This window comes from Oryzias latipes, chromosome 24, assembly GCF_053564925.1.
Source record: "Oryzias latipes strain Hd-rR chromosome 24, Olatipes_Hd-rR_3.1".
In the NCBI taxonomy this organism is placed as follows: Eukaryota; Metazoa; Chordata; class Actinopteri; order Beloniformes; family Adrianichthyidae; genus Oryzias; species Oryzias latipes.
Genome location: NC_136260.1, coordinates 20,462,464 through 20,485,779, shown reverse-complemented (window position 1 = coordinate 20,485,779; position 23,316 = coordinate 20,462,464). Strand labels below are relative to the sequence as shown.

Below are 23,316 nucleotides of genomic sequence, written 5' to 3'. Positions count from 1 at the left end.
ACAGCAATTAGCGTGTGCATAGGAGCAGTCAGGAGTGAATTTCATTCATCGTTTTATTTATTTATTCATGTACTTGTTCGCTGTTGTTGCAGATCTATCCAAATATTCTGAATATTTGATTACCTTTGAAAAGAAACTCAGTAGATGCTTTGACGCAGTCCGATGCAGACCTAGAAACGGTTGGAAACTGTTGCACAGCGTGGGTGGAGGAGGTGGAAGGGGTGAGCAGGGTGACGAAACATTTGTCATTATGTTGATCTATGGGTTCAAGGCCAGTGCAACTTGGTGATGAAAACTAATGCACAAGTCACATTCTGAATCCTTGTTTGACCTTTAGTGACCCATCTGTCCTCACGTCTTAGAAGCTACTGCTTGATACATTTTTCAAAAAAGTCCAAAGATTCCGCGTAAACCGTCAGCTTTTAGGCTCTCTGCTGTGAGCTTGTGACAGACATTGAGACATATTGTTGTGTCAGAATTACAAGTACATGACGTGACTTGCCTTGACTCACCGGCCGGTTTGGTGTTGATGGTAGACTAGAGAAACAGGGGTTAACCAGTTTTATAAACGTAAACAAAGAAAAACCCCGTTCTCTACTTGTTTTTCCTCTGTCACCAGTTTCCTCTTATTCCACAGGTCTGTAGCCCAACAGGATTGTCAATTTTCAAAACAAAACACACAACTTCAATTCAATTTGACCTGAATGGAGGGAAAAAACTGGATCATTCCGCTTCAACAACTCGTAGAATCTTTGAATCAACTGTCTGTGCCCTCTTTTTTTGCTCCGTGGCATGCATTTAAACGGCTCTCTTCTGCTCTGTAATTTTCAGGTGTGCATGACTCACTGTTTACTGGTGCAATGCACAATTGCACAGCGGTGCGACACCTGTGCTGCTTAGCAACAACACCGGACCCAGGCACCCAGGAACATTTTTTTTGCCAAACCACCATAAGTCATATGTCGTCTTCTGATTATTGACAGTAATGAAATATTTATGTTCATTTCCTCTGTGATTTTCTCCACTGCTCAGTTCTGACTGAATGAGTGGAATATAATTAAACTGTAGATTAATTTAAAAAACTCTCAACAATAATGACTCTTTAATGATATAACATAAAGCTCCACAGCTGCAGGAAATTTGCTAAAGCTTGATTGACTTCGGTTGTGCTGTAGGAAAGTCATTCCCCTCTTTCTTTGGTCAGGAGGTTTACATTAAGTCTCAATCTGGTTTACCAGATAAAACACATTTGGAGGAAATGCATTCAAACATGAAAAAGGAAACCTGTTTAAATGACAGTAAATGATTTCTATGCTAATACGAGGTAGAACCTCATCTCACTCACCTCATATTTTTTTAAATCCTTTTCTAACTGCAAATAAAGAGGTCATTTTGAAGGAAGTGACCCTGAAAACAAAATTAATCTAAACCCATGAATGATGAAGGATTAAACCATTTTTTAAAGAAATGATAATTGGTATGTTTAGCGGGAAGCAGGAATAATAATTTTGAAAAAACTAAGACATGTGTCTTTCCTGCTGTTATCGTTCACAGTGATGTTTAGAGTTTACATTTTTATTCTTTTGTAATGAATCAAGACTATTTGTGTCCTGGGACTAAACTGGTACTGACCGTAACATTGGAACCCAATTAGACTTTGTGGCTCTCTGGACAAATTTTTCGACTGGTTGGCCACAAATGGTTCTTAAATTTTGATAGAAGGGAGCAGATGCGTGGAGTGTTTTTGGTATTCTACCTTAAAAGGGAAAGAAATGACATGGAATCTGGACAAATACATTTGGATTGAAAATGAATGTATATTAGGGCTGCACGAATTGAGGAAAACTTGCGATTTAGATATTAGTGATCAATATTGCGAGAACAATTTAAATTGCGATACAGGAAAAAATTAGTAAAACAATTAAATACATCATTTCCATTTCACTGCAACAGTTTAATTTAAAGAAGATTCAACATAACTTAAATTACACTCCAAATGACCCTAGTCTACATAGGAGGCGAGCATCTAGCATAAAAGGGTCCATCCAATTGAAGCTGCCATAAGATTGTTTTAGCACATTAAAGGTAACCATTTATGGCTATTTTAGCCGACTTTTGCGATATGAGTATTGCACAGCTTGATATTGGGATGACGATAAATCTGCGATTTATTGTCCAGGCCTAATATATATTTTAAAACAGAACATTTTCGAGTTTTTATTTCGAAACTGTGCCCCCCCCCCCCCCCCCCCCCCCCCTAATTTTAGACCAAATTGCACCATGGGATGCAGTCATGTGGTGTTTGAATGATCTGAAGAATGAAAAACGACATATCTTCCAACACCACATGGATGCTTGAGGTGGGGTCCCCAAACCTTTTCTTGTGAGAGCCACAATAACCTTTTATTGTCTCTGTGTCTAAATCTAAACTGCTGTTGTCTTTCTTTTATAATGAAGCACTGTGGTACCCTGAAGGAGTTGTAAAGTGCTATATGAATAAAGTTTCATTTCATTCATTCATTCATTCATGGTCCTTTTAACAAAGTAAACAACACTATTCATTAAATAAAAAAATAACCAAATAACTGTCTCTGTGATCTTCAAAGAAAGACGGTCAGGAAAAATAATACTAATACATTTCAAAATATAAGCAATAAATAGTCTGCCCTCTCCCGTCTGAGTCCCTGTGAGCCTTTGGGGGCCTGCAGCTCCTCACACGTCTCACAGTTTGTGCTAAACTTCCCGAATAAAACTGAGCAGCTGTGCTGTGTCCGGCACGTGTGTTTCTCATCCAGGGATCATGAAATAAAGTCAAATTCTTCTGCCTTCTGCTGCAGCCGGGCACATTAACTTTTCACCAGTACCGTGTTCCTCATTTATTGCAGGATTTTTGTTCTAGTGCGACTGTGGTGCAGCAGTAGGGCGGTTGACCTCTGATCACAACACTGAAGGTTTGATTTCCGCCTTGCACTTGTCGAAGTGTCCTTGGGCAAGACGCTGAACCCCACCTTGCCTCTGGCGGAAGTTCGGCGTCAGTGTTCTGCATCAGTGTGTGAATGTGTGTGACTTGGGCCTTTGAGGAAGGTAGAATATACAAGTATATCATTTAAAAAAAAAAAAAACGTGATTGATGAAATCCGGAGTAGGATTAAAGATGTTTTATGGCAGTAAAACTCCTCACTACAAACTTTCTACACTTTTCTTAGACAGACAATTTCACACTTATCTCTCATATTTAATTACCAAAGTTCAAACCTTCAAAGAAATAAGTCCAGGACAATAGAATGAAAACAAAGATCTGATCGCAATGTATTTATGTAGCTCTAAAGAACTGTGTGTTTCTGTACAGAACACATGAGACATAAAACATTACCTTTCTTTACTCTTTAAGTATGTTTCTGATGCATCCCATTTCTTGTCTGTGTTCTTTCCTCTCACAGTTGCTGGGTTTCACTTTGGATTAAGAACCAAGATCTCTTTTGGCATGATTCCAGTGGAGATGGTTATTTTGAGGATTTAAGCTCCTAAGGGTCACATCAAAGCAATTTCTTCCATCAAGCTTAATCCAATTAAAGGTGCAGTATATTTAATTTTTTAAAAATTAAGAATTGTTTGTAACAGAATTTCCTTTAGGTTCTTTATTAATTGCATTCAATTGACTGAGGCTCATGTCTTGTTCTTGTTTCTTTTTGCAGACCCAGATGTAAACCTCGTTTCTCACCGAGTGGACATTATGTTAACCTACGTCTAAACCAATTTGCACCCAATCCCCACCTTTCCCTGTTATTTCCCCTCCCTACATTCTTTCCTGTCTTCGTCATGACCAGTTTGAAGCGCTCTCAGACAGAACGCTCAGTCGGTGGCTCAGTGCCAGCTACTGATGAGTTCTACACTCGGCGCCTTCGACTGCCCAATGGAGGAGCTCCGCCGCCCCGCAGCGAGAGCGCTCATATCTCCTCCTCCTCAACTACCGGCACCAACCCGGGAGTCCCCAAGATGGGGGTTCGAGCTCGTGTTGCTGACTGGCCCCCCAGGAAAGATGGAGGAGGTGGTGTTTGGCATATCACAGTTGAAACAGACTCCCCTAGCTCTACCAACACTACCAGCTCCTCGGGATCAGGGAGTGGTGACAGAGAAAGAATTCTGGGTAGCGGAGGAAGCGGAGGAGGAATGGGCAGTAGTGGGGGCAGCAGTGGTGGTGGAGGTAGTGTGTCCGCTGTCACAGCCCATAGCAATCTATCCGCTAAGCTGGGCCACCTGATAAGCCCACAAGACTCCTCCATGCTGCGCAACATCCACAACACACTTAAGAACAAGATGCAGAGCAAGGGGAAGGACAACCGCTTCCTGTCACCAGACGGGTACCTGGGTTCTCCTCGTAAAGGCATGAGACGCATCCGCCAGCGCAGTAACAGCGACATAACCATCAGTGAACTGGATGGGGAAGGGAATGAGGGCTGGTCCTTCTCTGGATGGACGCCAATGCATCGTGAATATGGTAGTACATCATCTATAGACAAACACGGGGTGTCGGGAGAGAGCTTTTTTGACATGCTGAAGGGTTATCAGTCCCATGAAGCGCCTGATCAGCGAAGTCCAGCTCCAGAGAGACTAACAGAACTTCTCACAGTGGCTCCAATAAAACAGGCTGCCCTGGACCTACCAGATGGACCCTTAGGTCCAGCCCGAGGAAGTCCTGCCAGTCGGCTAAAGGAACGGGAGAAGCACTTAAAGAGAAGGTCAAAGTCAGAAACGGGTGGAGAGTCTATTTTCCGAAAGCTGCGGAGTGCCAAAGTGGATGGTGACACTTCGAGAACTGGCTCTGATGCTGAAGACGGTGGAAAAGGAGATGACAGTGGACCCCCGCCTAAACCTTGGGTGTGTCAGAAAGGCTTTGCTCATTTTGATGTTCAGTCGCTACTTTTCGACCTCAATGAGGCAGTCCATAGTCGGCAGTCAGGCGGCAAACGCAAAAACACAACCACAGGCGCCTCAGCTGCCGCCGCCGCATCGGCTTCAGCTACATCCTCTCTGTCCTCCAATCAGAGTGGAGGATATGGCTCGCCTTGTGGCTCACAAGAAGAGTTGAGCAAAGACAGTTTGGGGGGTGGCAACAGTACCAACCCTGCCCTGGATCCAGGTGATGACAAGAGCAATGACTTGGTTCTTAGCTGCCCTTGTTTCAGGAATGAGATTGGAGGAGAGGGTGAACGGAACATCTCTGCTTCCAAACAGGTGTGTTTCTCACAGTACCATAGAAAAATATCTACTCAAATGAGTGATTAGTTTGTTAAAATGTTGTCCAGCATTGAACAAATTCTGCAGTAGTATGTGAACTAAAGTCTTGGGTCATCACCCTCTGCCTTACAGCAGGGGAGCATAGGTAGTGGTGGAAGCTCTAACAGTTCCTCTGGGAGCACAGAGGAGGGGCCTTTGGAGACCACTCTGTCCACTCACTTTACCAATGCTGGGGTGGCTGTGTTAGAGGCTCCCAAGGATGGACCAGGTCAACATGCCGACAGGTCCAAAAGATATCTAATTGAACACGTTGATCTCGGCGCCTATTACTACAGAAAGTACTTCTATCTACGAGGTAGGAAACCTTAATACACTGATACCTTATAATACCTTGATGTCTGTATTTATGCTACATTTTTACTTAATTCTAAGTCTTTTTTTCCCTCTGCTGTCAGTTGCTATGGTGACAAACAAATTTCCCACGTGTGGGATCAATAAAGTATCTCTGATTCTCTGATTCTAATGTTTGACCCTTAAAATCTCTCTTTTGTTTTTGGATGTTTCTTTTTAACAACAACATTCTCTTTTACATTCATTTTCAATATAATTTGCACATTTTTTGAATTAAATGCAAAAAGCCTATTTATCAAACCAGAGATGATATGACAAAGTGAGGTTTTTACATTCTCTTGGTGTTGATATCTTTGCGTAAAGCCTTTTCCTTTCATCTTTTGTTTTACCGTCTTTTTTCCCCCCCTTTCCTTTAGAGCACTGGAACTATTTGGGGGTGGATGAGACCCTGGGCCCTGTGGCAGTGAGCCTGAGAAGAGAAAAGCTGGAGGATCACAAAGACCATGGACAGCAGTACAATTACAGGGTCATCTTCAGGACAAGTGAGGTAATTTGAAACTGCAAACCTTAACTTTTCCCCCCCAAAAAGGCATGTGAAGTTATCTCTTCAGCAAGATGGATTTTGGGAAGGAAAGGAGGCGTCATCCCTGATTTTGTTGCTTCTATCTACAAGTTTTATCCATCCTCAGTATCAGTAATTTACAAGACTGCTTCAAAGAAGGTTTTGAGCTCTGTTTGTGTAACTGTTAAAGTTTATTCCTTCACCCAGTTTGAGGGCAGATGAAGAAGCTTTGGTTGCCAGTATCTCTGTTCTGTAACACTGCCTTAGAGCTGCACATGATCTAATTGCAGTATTTTGTGTTGACCGTGTGAGAAAATCTCATGGATCCCTCTTGACTGCGGTTACTTCTCCCCCACTAGGCAGACTGGAGCTAACGATCCATGTTTTCATTCCCTGAGCTAATCCGCCCACTTGCAGGCTTTGTCAGTCTTTGTCTGTGAAGGTCTGATCTGCACCATTTTCCAGATAACTGAGACAAAAACAAAACCACAGGTGTTTGAAGGAGAAGTGAAATCTGGGTAAAAGTTTTAATAGCCCTCTAAAGATGAAGCTGAACCTTCTGAGCCTTTTTTACACACATTTCTTTTGTTTTCTCTCCACATCCCATCTGATTGTTGTGTCAAACACAGGTATTTGAAAACTAAAAAGTTTAGAGGCTTTTGAAAGCAAGATTTCTACCTCCATCAGGGTATGATGGGACTTTAGCAGCACTTCTTCAGTCAGTTCTGTGTGCTCATATGAACACTAATCTACCAACAGCTGTCTGCTGACATTTTGTCAAGCTTCCTGCTGTCTTCCTGATTTATCCAAAGATGTTTCCTTAAAGATTGTGATGCCCTGTTGCCCAATAGTCCCCTTAGTCACCAAAGCAGCTAAAGCAGCATGCAGGATGGGTGCAAATCCTTAAAAAGTCTTATAACAGGCATGTCCAAAGTTTGGCCTGCATTCCATCGGCCGTAGACTGCTGTCATAAAATCAATAGTTTGTCCCTCCTAGCATTTTCTAAGACAATTTCTTGATTTCAATTACATTAAAATCCGTTGTGACCTTGTGGTGGCTATTGGACCTTCAAAGCCTAAATGGCCAAATGACACTAACAGAATTATTTGTTTCTGTGATTAAAACCACAGTGATTTGTACTTCTCAGTAGAATAACTCGGTTTTATTTTCCTTCTCATGTGATTTACATTTAGAATTTTACAGTGAGTATTAAATAAGGAAAAATATGTAACATTTCATGCGAACCCGGTTTAATGTTGACCAAGGTTTTTATTTTTTGTCCAGACTTTTTCTTTATTTTATTTCTTGTCTTTAGAAAGGAAATTTACAGTAATTATTTCTGTTCTGTGTAAAAAAAATCAAAAGGTATCCCGTGCAAATCCACCTCACCAAATCTGGTCCTCTTTGAAAAAAGGTTTGGACACCCCTGTCTTAAAAGTTCTTAAATTGAATTGAACTAAATAATTAATTAAATAACATTTAATTGTCTTAAATTTTGGAGAATGGGTTTTAAATTGTTTCTCATCAATGCAATGCGAGTTTCTGTCACAAAAAAGCTCTGTGTCATAAGGTCATGAACTGGTCATGAATCGTTTAACCTCGGCTATCTAATTAGCTCATGGTTCTCAGTGCGGTAAAATGTGAGAGAAATGGCTTAAATATAAGGATTACTTGGTGGTGGTTAACACAGGTTTGTGGAAATCCTTGTGACATCCTATGGGGTCCAGATGACCCGATCCTTACAATGACGTGTTATTCCTGTCATGACAAAGGTAGATAAAGGTGAAGAGGCTTTCATGTAATCTATGGCAGTGTTTTTCAACCTTTTTTGAGCCACGGCACACTTTAACCTTGACAAAAATCCCGCGGCACACCAGCATCCAAAAAAAAAAAAAAACAGAGATTCATGGTCTGTATTGATTGACAGCCCCCCCGCAATCTCACGTGCATTTTTGTGATAATTGTGGCCGGAAAAGCAGGAAGTTGCGGCTGTTTTTTCTAAGAGATGAAATGCAAGTTAAATTAGAAAATTTAGAAACTGTTTGTTTGTTGTGGTTTCAAGGCGTTTCGCAAGGACAACTCATTGTGCGCTGGGACACCTTTAAGCCAATGCATCATGGGAGATGTAGTGTCAAAACTGCCGAAAACTTGCAGAAAGACTCGCGTCTCTGAGCTTCATTGTATTGTCCACTTGTTTCACGGTCTGACACCGGACTCTGTGGAAAGCTACACCGCTAAAGAAGAGCTTTAGCTGGCATTTTTGTTAGAACTGAGCGACTTTATCAGCAGAATTAAGAACAAGGAAGTGAAGACTTTAAGCACTTCTGATTGGTCAGACTGATGACATGTGATTAAGCCTTCAAGAATGATTGGTGGAGACAGTTAAAGGGACGGGACTTTTCCGCAAACTGTCATAGCTGCAGGGAAATCGCGGTAGCGTCATTCTTATCAAAATTTCTTTAATAGAATTAAATAAACACAAAGAAAAAGTAATTTTAAGATCTTTTATATTCCTAACTACTCAGTGTTTTATCAGGGCCTGTTTGGATGAACAAAGAGCTGATATCCTGGAGATGGGAAATGTTTTTAGATCAGTGAATGATTAATGAGGGCAATTTCTCCACGGCACACTTGACCATCTCCCACGGCACACTAGTGTGCCGCGGCACACTGGTTGAAAAACACTGATCTATGGACACCATTGAAGATCACAAATCATTGAAGAAAAACAGCTCAGCGCACTGTCTAGTGGGTCTAGATGACCCCACTCCAAATGTTTAAGTGCCTAGGATAGCACAAGGGGTACAAAGTGAACTGCATGGTTTGACATAAGACATTAAAACTCAATGGGAGTCAAGGTGGTTGGTCTGTTTTTTTTTCTTTGTACATACAGTCTTATATTAGACTAAAAACGGCCTTAAAAATCCCTAGATTGAACTTCTGTAAATCAATAGACACCCTGAGCATGTATAGGATGTTTGATCCTCTCAGTACACCGGCTGACAGAAAGTTTCTTCAAAAAGGTTTCAAAGGAATATGATAGATATAAAGGGAAAACTTGGAGCACACAAGAAATGCCTATATTTCTGCAACCACAATAATTACAGTTTAGAATGTTTCAGTTTGAGATGGTCCGAATAAAAAATGACTCAGAGGGTTATGTAATGTCAGAATCCAGAAGACTTAGAGTAAGAATCAGAAGTCAATTAGCTACTTTCTAATAAGAATAAACTGCGCTTCTTTAAAATATCTCTTCAGAAATATATATATTTACATTTAAATGAAACTAGTCATTTTTAACACTGGGACAATAACTTTGTCAGGTATCAACGTATCCTCTAATATTATTGTCCATTAGTGATTTTCAGATCTGTGAATGGATTTCTGGTCCTGTCTTTTCTGCAGCTCAACACCCTGCGGGGTTCCATCCTAGAAGATGCGGTTCCTTCCACATCCAAGCACGGACTTGGCCGAGGCCTTCCCCTCAAAGAAGTGCTGGAGTACCTCATCCCTGAACTCAATGTTCACTGCCTGCGCCTGGCGCTGAACACACCTAAAGTCACAGACCAGCTGATGAAGCTGGATGAGCAAGGGGTACGGACGCAACGAGTTATTTAAATTAAATTAAATTCTTCATGAAGCTAAATGTATTAAGGACGTCTTAAACACGCAGTCCGTCCATCCATCCATTCAACCCGCTGAATCCATTTTGGAGGTCATTGGGATGCTGGAGCCAACCCAGCTGCCGTTAGACAAAGGCGGGATACAGCATGATTAGGTTGCCAGTCTGCTGCAGAGCCACACAATCACACACATACACTCACCTGCACACAGGGGTATCAATGTAGAGACACCAACTCACCTATGAATCTTGTTTGTAGAGGAGAAAACCCACACTGCAGAAACCGAGTATAAAGAAAGTAAGAAACCTCTTGTTTCAAGAAAAAAATGTCTCACTTTTGTCTAGCAAGAAAAACAATCTTATCATGCGCAGGGAGAACATGCAAATGACATACAGAGATCTCAGTCGGGATTTGAACCAGGCCTTTCTTGTCGTGAGACGAGAGCAGTAACCACTGCACCACAAAGTAGCCATGCACATGCAGTCTGTAGCATAATAAAATGGTTTCATAGATGTCATGGGGCTTGATCTGGCGCAAGATTTCCACCTTGGATTGTGGATTTGGAATTACAATTGGTTTATTTCCAGCAATCAAAACAAAAACAAAATCAGGGAGGCCAAAAACAGAAATTTGTATCTAGATATATCAAACTTGAGACAATTAGTCGTGTATTGATTACAAAATATATATAATTTTTCCTAATCATAAATAGACATTTCAGCACTTATGCATACAGTACATGGATTGTTTCCTACAAAATATGAAGTTTGTCAACTAATATGGATGGATGGATGGATGGATGGATGGATGGATGCATCCATTCTCATACACAAAAGTTTATTGAAATTCTAGACATGTCAAAAAACACAATTTCGCAATTACACTTTTTCTATGAAATCATAATTATGCAAATAAACTATTGACAGTAAAATAAGAACTGGACTGAACAACCCCTCCCCCTTGCGTTCCAAAGGGAAAGTACACGTTGGTCCCAAAAAAACAAAATCCCATAGATTTTCAGAGAGAAATAAACAGCTATTGCATTATGTTCGTCAGGATAACAATTCTTGCTCTACCACCTTTTAAACATGTTGTCACTAATCCTAATTAATTTCATGAAAGTTATTCAAGTTATAACCTGACTAATGAAATGCCTTAATAAAAGTAGGTAGCCTCACATTAAACATTCAAAACGTTAGTTGACAGATTCCCCCGAGCCCGGTCTCAGTGGTAGGGGTGTGGCCTTCTAACCTGCTCGCTCCTGATTGGAGAGAGTGGTTGCCATAGAAATGTAGACGGACCAATCCCGGCTTATTGAGGAGATCTAGTTCCAACATGGTGAAAAATGGCGACTGAATCGACTTAATTTGGTTGGAACCGGACACGAGGCATTTTCTATGGGTGATGTCACACGCGATTCATCCAGTTTTATGTTATACACTCAATCAAATAAACACAAACCAACTCACGCCATCATTCATTCAAAATCACGGCAACAGATGTAAACAATACTTTGGTTTACAGCAGAGACATTCACATCGGTGTCCTTTTTAGGCCATGGAGCGGCAAGCTCCTTTCACATGGGAGCGGCTACAGATGAAGCCATTTAGGGAAATCGTGGTTGGTGATTTCACAGAGGAGCTGTGGATCCAACAATGCTGCATGTAGGACGTCTTGTGGCACTCGGTGTGCAGCACCCAAAGTAGCCATTTCCTACCAAAAAGTGCAGTGCCATCTGGTTGTTGGTCACATGACTCATTTATTTTGAAAAAAAGTGTTTCAACTGCAGGTTTTGCCAAATATTTCAGTTTAAATTCCCCTCAAAAACCCCTTCCTCCAAGCGGAATTTTTTTTTTTTTTGTTAAATTAGGAGTTTTTTCGAAAGTGCTGTGTTTCCATTTGGCGAATTTATTATTGCAAATCCAATGTTAAAATCCAACAAAAGCTTAGGGTCACAAAACCCATACAGCCCACCATTTAAATTTGCATTGAGAAAATAATAACATATTAGAACATGAAGGACATACAATGTTTTCTACTTTACTTTGCTAAAACGTGTGCACCTGAAGAGCCCCTTAAAATGTTTTACTTTAAAAATTCATGTATTCAGAGCCTAATACTTTCATTTTACTTTGTTGCCATTAATATTCAACTCTGCTGTAATCTCCCATGTACACAAAATTAATGTTTTTGAAGCCACAAAATACAACTATAAGTAAAAACAAAACAAATAATTCTGAACCATCTTTTTGGTGCTTTTTCTCCAAGATACAATCACAGATGCTGAAACCTCTGAAAATGTCAGCATCATTTCATTTTCATCACTTCAGAACCAGTCAAGGTTATTCTTAAAATGCCAACTTCCACCTGAAATGTCAACATGTTACTTTGACATATTTCCTTCAAGGTTATACAGCGTTTTGGTGAGATGGTCTAAATTGTTTTTTATTTTTATTTTACAGTTGAGCTTCCAGCGGAAAGTGGGGGTGATGTACTGCATGGCAGGCCAGAGCAGCGAGGAGGAGATGTACAACAACGAAGCAGCTGGTCCTGCACTGGAGGAGTTCCTGCACCTGCTGGGGGACAGGGTCCGACTCAAAGGCTTCTCCAAATATCGGGCTCAGCTCGACACTAAAAGTATGTGCATGTGCAAAAAATGTCAAACTACAAAAGTTCTTTGCCAGAAAGTGAACAATTTGACCAAAGCGAGGCCTAATTGAGGGTCTTTATTAGCAAATCTAGATCATTTTTATGTGTACCGTGATATCAGAACGGATTCTTAGGTTTCAAAGGAGTTGGTTTTAGTTTATAGGCTTTTTTGTTCGGAAAATATTAAATACCCACAAGGCAAATTTTGCACAGGGCTTCTAAAACCATCCACCTAAGAAAAATGCAAGTGTTTCTATAGTTCTACTTTTTTATTAAGCAGCTACGGTTAATTAACATACATAAAAAGTCTTCCCTTTGGGTGCTGCTGATCTCAAGAAGTTTAATGGTCAATTTTCTGGTGAGAAACATTTCCCTCTCAGTATGAAAAGGTATTGATGGCCCTCAAATTGCTTTAAATATCTTCCCTCCTTAAAGCTCATTTCTTTCCATTTGAATACCCAGTGAATCAGATATTCCCTCTGAGGATTTCAGAAGTGAAGTGTGGCCTTTTGAGTTAAATCATTTGCATTGATCGTCTGTGAAAATGCCTCTAAAAACACTCAAACCCTTTTCTCTCTCATCTGGTGCTCACCTTTTTCTGACTACATTGGAATATTCCTTCATCATAGTTGGGATTTTAGGCCCTAAATGGGTTTCGTGATACATGTAATTAACTTAAACAAATGCCAAATAAATTAAATGAAGCTTTGCAAAATGCTCACAATAGCAGTGTAATTAATTGAGACAATCTGTCTTGAAGGGTCTTTTGAAGAACTTGTGGCGGTCTGAATAGAGCTCATCAGCTGAATGCAGAGGGGGTTATTAAAATGCAATGGCTCTCCAGAGCACACTGAGCGATTTGATCACTTTCCTCCAGGGGAACAGGAGGAAAAACAAATAAAGATGTTTGTCTGCATTAGTGAAAATGCTTAAGTGGGAGCTAAAGCAGGCCGTACAGATGCACATTTGTTTTCTCCTCAGCTGATTCAACAGGAACCCACTCCCTGTATACGACCTACAAGGATTATGAGATCATGTTCCACGTGTCCACCATGCTGCCCTACACCCCCAACAACAAGCAGCAGGTATGTTTCCTCATAAAGTTTCTTCTTTATTAGATCTTCAAATATTGGCACTTTTAAAAGCACAGTTAGAGTTTTATTCTTTTCTTTGTGCTAAGTTCACAACGAGCTCGGAAACGCGTGTTAAAGCGACCATTTCCAATGAAAAGTCCATGTAAACGCGTGTAAATGTGCTTTCCCATTCAAAACTCTCACGTCGGGCCTCCCTATGTACGTTTTTTTAGCCATGCGTTAAAACTTGAACCAGTTGACCAATCAGTGACTCGGATTTGGTAGCGAGGTATAGATGGCGTCCTTTTCAATTCACGGAAGTGCCAGCCGTTTGGAAATTAATCATGGAGGACAAATTAGTAATTGCGGTTTGTGCCCAGCCGGAAATACATGACACCAAGTCTTTCATATATCAGAATAGAGTTGTGAAAGAAAAAAAAAAATCGGGAGCAAAGTTTGCAGCGCTTCGATATTTCACACCAAGCCTCTTCTAACTGTAGACACATGCGTCAGTATTTGGTAGCGTGAGTGTGAACTGATGTGCTGAAAGGGCGTCCAGGAGCCTGCGTTCAGCGCGTTCTTGAACACGCATCACATGCCCAGTTATTAGTCTGTAACAGATTCATATTTTCCTGTTTGTTCTTCTTATAGTGTTCCCTTTAAAAAAACAAACCAAAACCATTATTTAGAAAGTGTTAATAAAAAAAAAGACTTTGGTTTCTGTTTTAGAACAATTCTGGTAAAGGTGCAAAAGAACTTTTATCTAAACCAGATGTTCTGCATTTGTTTTCCTAATAAGACCCACTCCGATGAAAAAGGTGTTTTTTGATGTTTTTAACATGTTCTTGTGGCATTTTTCTAAAGGACACGTATTAAGATAATTAAGCTTACATTTGGATTTTATTCAAATCCTCGTGGATCAGGAGTAGACGAAAAAATCCTGGGCCACAAGCAACCTGTTCGGCTCTGCCCCACAACGGGGAGGGGAAGAGGGGGCGTGGTTGCTCGGTGCCAACAGTTCTGCCCACAACTCAGAGGGAAACTACTGTCACTGTGCAGAAACGGTCCTAGAAAATGACATTTAGGCTGAAAGCGGCATAATCATTAACAGACCACTGGGAACGCTTTTACAATAGACCAAAAGATGATCGAAGTGGGACTTAAACTTTTATTCAGAAATGTGACATTTTTACGTCAAATTTGTGTAGAAGTGGTTAACGTTCTATTTGCCTTAAGCGGTTTTCCCGCTACCTCAGGAGTTTCTGGAACCTCCGATGAATTCTGTAAAGCTTTCGTAAGTGAACACGTTTCTGATTTGATGTGTTTGTCTGGCCTCTTTTAGTTACTCCGGAAGCGCCATATTGGAAATGATATCGTCACAATTGTGTTCCAGGAGCCCGGTGCTCTTCCTTTCACACCCAAAAATATTCGCTCCCACTTCCAGCACGTCTTTGTGATCGTGCGAGCGCACAACCCGTGTACTGACAACTGCTCCTACAGGTGAGGTGTTGTGCTACAGCACAGCCTAAAGTGCGTTGATTTTTGTTGGAAGGGATGAAAAAGCATTTAGTCATTTTAGGGATGTGGTGAAGGTTGAAAATGTGGGACGAAACACAGTGTACCACCTAGAAGTAATTTAAAAAATGGATTATTAAATTGTTAAGTTGTGCGAGACATTTTGAGTCTTATCTGTTCTTCATCCCTTTCCTGCGTATTTGTCTCTTTGAGTGCACTAATGCTTGTTGTAATTGCTGTGTGAGCACGGGGCATGATGCCTCGTCTTCTTCAGCTCCACCAAACAACCTTCAAAAGAGCCTCAAAGCTGCAGGAACAATGAGCAAATGAATTTATGAAGAATGCAGGACTGTTAATTTAACATTTCTTAAATCAAGCATAGAGTTAAACTTTTTCATTTGACAGTTATTTGTCATTTTTTTATTATCATTTCTTATTTTTTCTTTCCTGTATGGGGATATTTGTTGGCTTTGATTGTAATGTTTTCTAAATGTAATGTAAACAGATTCGGGTCTCCATCATTTTAATTTCCTTAACCTTCTTTTAGCATTTAACACTTGAACTGAGCATTTCTGTGAAGTACCTTTATAAAAACAAGTACAACTATTTATTAGGGAACAAATAACTATTATCTGGGAAATAGAGGTGATAATTAGTCATGTGGGAAAGTTTAGTGACTTTAGCTTTAACATCTTCAGAACTTTTGAACATTTTTAACCAAATGTGATTCATATCATCATTTAAAATTCTTAAAATTATAATGAACGAGGACTGAACTGCTTTTGTTAGTCTGCTGCCGTATTCTGCTGCACTTTACAGCAATAAAATGTGTTCCGTTCATGACATGCAGACTACATGTGGACTATTTATTCAGAATAATCTTGAAAAATAAAGCGCAGGTCATAATAATAATAATAAATTAAATGTGATCAGGCCCGATTTCGGATCACGTGATCGGATCGGGACATCCCTAGTTTATTGTGGTTGAAAACTGCAAAAATGAACCTTAAAAAGGCCTAAGGTCATTCAACTTGATCTGAATTTTCAGATGATTTGTGATCCCAAATTGCAGCTTGTTTTATTTCTATTTTAACCTTTATTTATTTACTAACACTATTATTGATATTATTTTGCTTTTAGTGTTTTGCGTTACTTAAAAGCTTTACATCTTTCAGAAAAGTCTGCATAACCTTTAGGACCTTTTTAAACTTTAAAACATGAGCAACAACAAAATAAATGCTCCTAACTTCTCTTATTCTCTGACCTTTCACACACAAACCTTGCTGTCTAAAATAATTGATTATTGCATTATGTAGCCCACAGAAATGTCTCCGTTTAGACCCTGTATGCTTACTGTACGGTACACACCTTCCCCGTGTCCACCCCTGAGCCTGCTGGAGCATGGATTATTGACATGCTCTCTTTCTTAGACCCGCTCAGTGGGCAGCAGATCACCCCACACACGGATATTTATAAGCCAACGAGTCAAAGAAACTACAGGGACCCGCTCTCTGGCTCCTGTTGGAAAAGTTTGCAGAACCTTCCTCAACTGCAGGAACATCCAGTCATTTTTGTCTGGAGTTGATTCCTAAAAACATCCAGAACTTTGTCTGTACACCTTTGTGTCCACAGATGTTCCATGTCTCCTTTTTTTTTAATGGTTTCTTTTGCGTTCTTGCTTCATACCTACATCGCTCCATCACTGTGATCCGTCTGGCATGAGTCACAGGTCTCTGTTTGATTGACTCCCAGATGTTTGAAACCAGAACTGTTCCGATGTGTTTCTTCAGCAACTTTTTCATGTTACTCCAGCTATTTCATTGGTCCTGCACTGAAATCTAGTAGATGCCTTTGGATACACATGACATGAGCCTTCAGTCACATTTTTTCTCACCATGAATTAAAAAAAAAAAAAGCTGCAGCACCTGTGCGGGAATTGACCTGCAACATCCCAAACTCCATCATCGTCTGCAGGATAATCCTCCCTCCTCTCCCTCAGTCTGTCACAAACAAAGATATGTGGAAAATGAAGTGTCAACACTTTAAAACCTGGTGTAATTGAACGCCGTGGCTCTGGGGGTGTCGGGTATTTCTGAGGTATGTTTAGAAATATGTGGGTGACATGGGCATTGCTTATTAGTCGGTGCGATTAATCCCAGTGTCGACATGCTGATGCCTGTCAGCAGGCAGGTGTGTGGGACGAAGACACAGCAGGGTCATTATCAGCAGGGAGGACCTTTTTGGTTTTACTAGATGGAGATGAGGTTGGAGCTGGAGAAAAGTGACCCAGACACGAACTCAGTTTTCACACCACAGGTTCTCACCCCGAGATCTGTATTTTATCTTCTGGAAATTCATGTTTTAGTTTTTGATCAAACTCCCCAGCCTGTTTCGGTCCTCAGGATGTGTAGTTGGGAAATCGTGTGCGACTTTGGATAATTTATGCTTTCATCTGTCAGTACTTTACCTCATTGGGGCTTTAACCATTTCCTTTAACAAAATATTGCATTTTAAAAACGTGGATAATTTTTTACCATTAACTTTAAGATCAACAGAACTTAGGGATGTCATAGAACTTAGGCAGTGTCATCTCTAAAGTCTCGCGAAGCCAGTAGCGCGAAGGGTCTTGCCCGAGGATCCACGCTGGATGAAGCTCATCGTGCAAACGGACCCTGGTTCCCAATCCGCCAGTCCTACATGCAGCCAACTGAGCCATCCAGATGCCTTTTTGTGTGTAAAATAAATAGATAAATAGTAGTTGCTATGGTTACCAGGCTAGAGGACTATAAAAGCTGAATTGAGCATTAAAAAAATGTACTTGTGAATGAAGGCGTGATTTAAATTTAATACACAAACTTTGACTTTTGTCTTGATTATTTTTTACTGCTCCTTATTTTTGTTTCAAACTAGCTTGATACTTAAAAACTTTTTAGGTTTACTAAAAATTAAACGACTAGGACGGTCTTAATTAGCTCCTAGCTTTACCTCAGAAAAGGGCTGAATTAAAAAAAATAGGTCAATTAACGGGTGATATAAAAATAAAACAAAAAAAAAGTTTACGAAAGGATTTAGAAGACAGCGAAAACAGTATTTTAAAATGTGAAAACTTTTTCTCACTCTACAGTTCATCTTTTCTCTCAATTTTCTTTCTCTTGTAGTGTGGCGGTGACCCGTTCCAAAGATATGCCCTCGTTTGGCCCCCCGATCCCCGAGGACGTCACCTTCCCCAAGTCGTCTGTGTTTCGGGAATTCCTGCTGACCAAACTTATCAACGCTGAGAACGCTGCCCACAAATCGCACAAGTTCCGAGCCATGGCCACCCGAACACGGCAGGAGTACCTGCGGGATTTGGCCGAGCGCCACACGACGAGCACGCCCATCGATCCCTCGGGAAAGTTTCCTTTTATTTCTTTAGCCCATAAGAAGAAGGAAAAGATTCGGCCGTACGAAGGGGCAGAGCTGCGCAGTCTGGGTGCCGTCACTTGGTTGGTTCATGCTGAGGATCAAGGGAACGGAGGGGAACTGGAAGCCCTGCTGGCCATATCCAACGACTTTCTCATCCTGTTGGACCAGGACGCCAAAGCTGTGGTGTTCAACTGTGCTACTAAGGACGTGATTGGCTGGACACTTAGCAGCCCTGCGTCTTTGAAGATCTTTTACGAGCGGGGCGAAAACGTGTCTCTGAGGAGTGTCAACAATAACACAGAGGATTTGAAAGATGTGGTCAAACGTCTGGAGGTTGGTTGAAACACAAAATGTCCTCACACTTGTGTTGATTTTCATTGTTTGTGCAGACTAATGACATCCAGATTTCCAACCAGAACCTTTCATTGCAGTCGTTTATCGTGGGAGTTACGTTCTAAAAGTAACCTAAGATAGTAGGATTTTAAATGTCTACAAACTTTACCCACATTTTCCTACTTTTCTGTCTTGTTTAAAGTCCCTCTCCAGTTATCTATTGATCAATTTTATGTTTTCCCACTAGTGTATTTTTTTTTACTGATGCTGTTTTTAGCCAAGATTTGTAGGACATAGTTTCTCCAAAGCAGCACAAGAGAAGTTCATTAGAAATTCACCTCTGAGTTGTGGGCGGAGTGTAAGCCTGTGTTTATGTCTCATGATCCCTTTGTTTACACTCTGTCCCGCTAGCTTACAGCACAACCCCAAACATTTTTCTGGCATTGCTACAAAGATTTATGTAGATTAGCCAAACTGAACACATTCTGTACAGGAGACGCATTACAAAAAAGATTGATTGACATGTTCTCCAGCCAATCAGAACACCAAACAAAAACTAAGAAAAGGCATGCAAAATTGCAATGAAAGAAATCTGCAAAAACGGAGAAGACTTTACTTGTTTACCTGTATTTTTCTTACCACCACTTAAGGATCAAGTTTTCTGTAATTATGAATGTTGGAATACAAAAAAAACCCTTCAATTTTGGGTCGTGGTAAGACACTCATCTTGATGCATTTTTCTCTTAAGTTTTTTTATGGGCCCCCCTTTTGGTAAGATAAGGTATTGCAGTCTTAGACCAAACGCGATTGCGTAACTTCCGAAAAAATTGTAAAGTAACTGCATCTGTCAAAAGACTTGGAGAATGGCAAAAGATGATTTACCACTAATGCAAAATTCCAATGAAAAATGCTGTTAGCTGCCATTAATCAGTCACCTGCCCCCCTCACAGCCACTTACGTTTAGCGTTGGACGCCTGCCTGTCTGCCAAAATGACATGTTTGCATCTGCATGCCAACTTGCCGTCTCCTGGCTGCTCTTAGTCTACTGAAGAAAAGCTGCAGAAACACCTCTGGACACCATCCTCATGACGGCCTGCACACCTACACATACAGCGAAGCGGTTCCTTCTTAGTCGTTTCCATGGAAACTGGTCAGGGGGAGGAAAAAAAACGCTTTCTTATATAATCACCAGTTTTTCCAGAAGCGTTTGTTGGAGGTGCAGTCAAACGTATACCTTTATGCATGTATGTTTGGGGGCTCTTGTGGTTCTGTATTCTTTGATGTACCCAAATGCAAATGGACAGAAGTCCATCATCGTTCGGCTCAGCTTGATGGCTGATCGCAGGGCGTCCTGCGTTTGTTGGATTGATTCTCAGGCTTCAGTCTGTTCATCAAACTCTGTGACGGATTCAAGCGAAGTGACCTTGGAGCGTCCACTTTTTTTTTTTTGCTCTCCCCTTTCTTCCTCAATGTCCTCCTTTCTTCCTTCTTCTCTGTCTTTCTGCTGTCTGCTCCTCTATAGCCTTTTTTTTTTCTTCATTTTGTTCTTTTTTTTCCTCTCCCACGCACAACTTCAGAACATCAGAGAGTGAGAAAACAATTCCTATCACGTCGCATTCTTCTCCATGATTTATTCAATCTTCCCTGTGAAGTTTGACTCTTGTGGAGCTTTTGCTAACGTTGTGTTAATATGTGGAGTTGTCAGGAGCCTTGAGGGTGCATCCTTAAAGAGATTAGGCTGAGTTGACATCCGTCATGTTGGAAAAGGTCAGTCAGGTTTCTTTTTTTCCATGGATAGGACTCCATCGAGTTTTATTATCTATCCCACCATGCCTGCAGTCATGCACCTGCTTTTGTTCATTTTTGTGGTCGAGTCTCTCAGGAATCAGATTTTAGTTGCACTAACTTGAAAAGAAGCATTTATCCGTACACTCTCTTCTGTGACACTTTCCCGCCCTGTCATTTTTAGCTTGTTAATCATTTTACCATCTACAGTATTCCCCCCATATTCAATAATGTTAGGGATCAGAGACACCCGCAAATACGGAGAACCACACCCTCCCCCCGCGACCGAAGAATGTCCATCATCGACCCTTACTCATCAATTACTCATCAATTATCAAAGAACATTGGAATATTGCTCAACATAAAGAGTTTTTTTTTTTTCAAATTCAATAGACTGTACTGTAGCGTACTTTATAACGCACACATTAGGAGTGTCTTTTCCTTAAAACAAGGAGCCAGTGCTTCCTCTTTCATCGGTAAAGTGCGAGAGGTCATCTTCTTCCAGAAGAGGCCGGTTCCATCCATCATTCATTCATCTGGTGATAAATGAACCTGTCTCCGCCATTATATTCTTCAGCGATTCAGGATATTTTCCGGCCGCTTCTGAGTCAATCAGCTGATGATGGGGCTGCACGATATCAGGAAAACTCGCGATTTGCGATTATTGGTGATCAATATCATTAATAAATACTTCAAGTTGCCATAAGATTTTTTTGGCACATTTAAGATGACCATTTATTGCAATTTTTGCCGTCTTTTGCGATATGCGTATTGCACAGCTTGATGTCGGGATAGTGATGCATTTGCGGTACATTGTGCAGGCCAGCTGATGCCATTTCTCCATGCAAGGCCACAAACTTCGGTTGGAAGCGATTTAGGACAGGAGGAAATATCTGTGAAATATTCCTTAGCAGCCGGCAAGGAAGCAGACGGGCCGCATGCACTGCATCTCTGCTCCCCCCTCCCCTGCAGCACCTCCTCAAGACGCAAAAGTCTCAGAAAAGCATCTTGAGCTGAGCTTTTGTGAAGAACCGGAGGACTCACGTGACTGAAAAAAACCCTGCAAATACTGAAACGCGAATAGTCTGTATTTCACTGTATTTCAGTCTTAAACATTAACTGTAAAGGAGAGTTGGACTGAGCGAGTGTGACGTCATTCATAGAAAACTGCTTACTTCCAGCCCCAACAAAAGGAAGTCAATTCAGTCGCCATTTTTTCGTGATACAGATGCCGCTACGTTGGAGCCAGACGACGTCAGTAAGTCAGGATTTGTCAGAGTCCGTCTGAGTCAAAGTTCTTTATGGCAACCACTCTCAATAATTGTTAGAGGTCAACACCCCTACCATTTGAGAACGAAATCTACAAATCTGTCAAACGTTTAAAACGTTGGAAGTGATACCAATACGTTTATTGAGGCATCTGATTGGCCTGTTTATAACTTGATTAACTTGCTATAAAGAAACAATATCCTAAAAAAATTAAGAATTAACAAAAAATTTTGTCTAAAGTGACTGAGCTGTTTATTTTTCAATAGCAGTCAATTGGGATTGACTTCCTTTTAGGAACACCACTCAGTCCGGTTCTCATATACAGCCAATGTCTGGAAATTTAACATGGGTGATTTGTGCACCTTTCTGTGTGTCACCACCGTTTCTCAAGCCTCTCTTCCCTCTGCATGTGCAGGTCTTCACAAAGGGCTGCGAGACTTCAGAGATGACGCTTCGACGGAACGGCCTGGGTCAGCTCGGCTTCCACGTGAATTACGAAGGCATTGTGGCTGAGGTATCATTCGCTACTTAGAACCCTTCGATTGTTTTAGTGCTGAATCACTTTTGTCCTGAAGCATCAAGTATTTTATCAGGATGAAGAGCTGTCAACATTCTTTACTTTTAGTGGGAAATTTGCTGTGTGAGACTGAAAAACCAGTAGAGTAATAACGTTTTGAGCAGCATTTAAATCCACGTTGATGAATGTTTGCTTCTATGGAGGCTTTAGCGGCTCTACAGTGTTCATAATGTTCTCCAAACACACATCTCCTCCCCTCCAAATTGTTATTTTTTTTTTTTTTTTTGTAGGTTGAACCGTATGGCTACGCTTGGCAGGCCGGACTGCGCCAGGGCAGCCGCTTGGTTGAAATCTGCAAAGTCGCCGTGGCGTCCTTAACCCACGAGCAGATGATTGACATGCTGAGGAACTCCATGACCGTGCGCGTCGTCATCATCCCGCCACATGATGATGCCACTCCTCGCAGGTTGGTGGTGGGGAAAAGTTAAGGCGGGAACAAAACTTTTGATTTCTATCGTTTAAAGTGGAGGTATATCTGAGACAATTTTTCTATTGGGCAATAAAAAAGCTCTCCTTCACTGCCTTTTGGATATTTAAACAATTGAAACTTGCATGTTTGCAGGGGTTGCTCAGAGCTTTATCGAGCGCCTGTGTCTGAATACAAGGGCAGCAGCAGTGACAGCGGCTCCTTCGAGTATAAATTCCCCTTCCGCAGTAACAACAACAAATGGCAGAGAACATCGAGCAGCCCCCAGCAGTCGCTAACCGCCTCGCCACAGCCCCACACACCCAACCGCGCCATCAGCTTGGGCAGCTCGGTGGGAAAAACCCTGTCAGCTGAGAGGCTGGAGAGGGGAGCCGCCATCCCACGCAGTGTCAGCAGTGACGGTCGCCCCCTGGACTCCAAGAGGTAACAGCTGGTTGGTTACCGCTGAGAAAGAAGAGCTAAAGTCGTCTACCCTGACCAAAAGTTCACCTCTTTGTTTTATGTTTTCA

General features: G+C 41.2%; 1 protein-coding gene across 8 annotated transcripts in view; it reads left to right on the top strand.

Moving 5' to 3' along the window:
* Nucleotides 1-23,316, top strand: part of sipa1l1 (signal-induced proliferation-associated 1 like 1) — a 67,408-nt gene that overhangs the window by 32,864 nt on the left and 11,228 nt on the right. For 5 of the 8 annotated variants that reach the window (XM_078942957.1, XM_078942955.1, XM_011491494.4 and 2 more), the window contains exons 2-13: nucleotides 3,441-3,575; nucleotides 3,696-5,235; nucleotides 5,371-5,593; nucleotides 6,006-6,136; nucleotides 9,557-9,745; nucleotides 12,237-12,411; nucleotides 13,405-13,508; nucleotides 14,839-14,996; nucleotides 18,170-18,749; nucleotides 22,219-22,317; nucleotides 22,611-22,786; nucleotides 22,943-23,230. In XM_078942957.1, the coding sequence (XP_078799083.1) occupies nucleotides 3,820-5,235; nucleotides 5,371-5,593; nucleotides 6,006-6,136; nucleotides 9,557-9,745; nucleotides 12,237-12,411; nucleotides 13,405-13,508; nucleotides 14,839-14,996; nucleotides 18,170-18,749; nucleotides 22,219-22,317; nucleotides 22,611-22,786; nucleotides 22,943-23,230 (3,539 nt within the window). In that variant the 5' untranslated portion in view covers nucleotides 3,441-3,575; nucleotides 3,696-3,819. The remainder of the gene's footprint in view (nucleotides 1-3,440; nucleotides 3,576-3,695; nucleotides 5,236-5,370; nucleotides 5,594-6,005; nucleotides 6,137-9,556; nucleotides 9,746-12,236; nucleotides 12,412-13,404; nucleotides 13,509-14,838; nucleotides 14,997-18,169; nucleotides 18,750-22,218; nucleotides 22,318-22,610; nucleotides 22,787-22,942; nucleotides 23,231-23,316) is intronic. The other 3 variants (XM_020714675.3, XM_078942956.1, XM_078942954.1) reach the window with 1 other exon arrangement.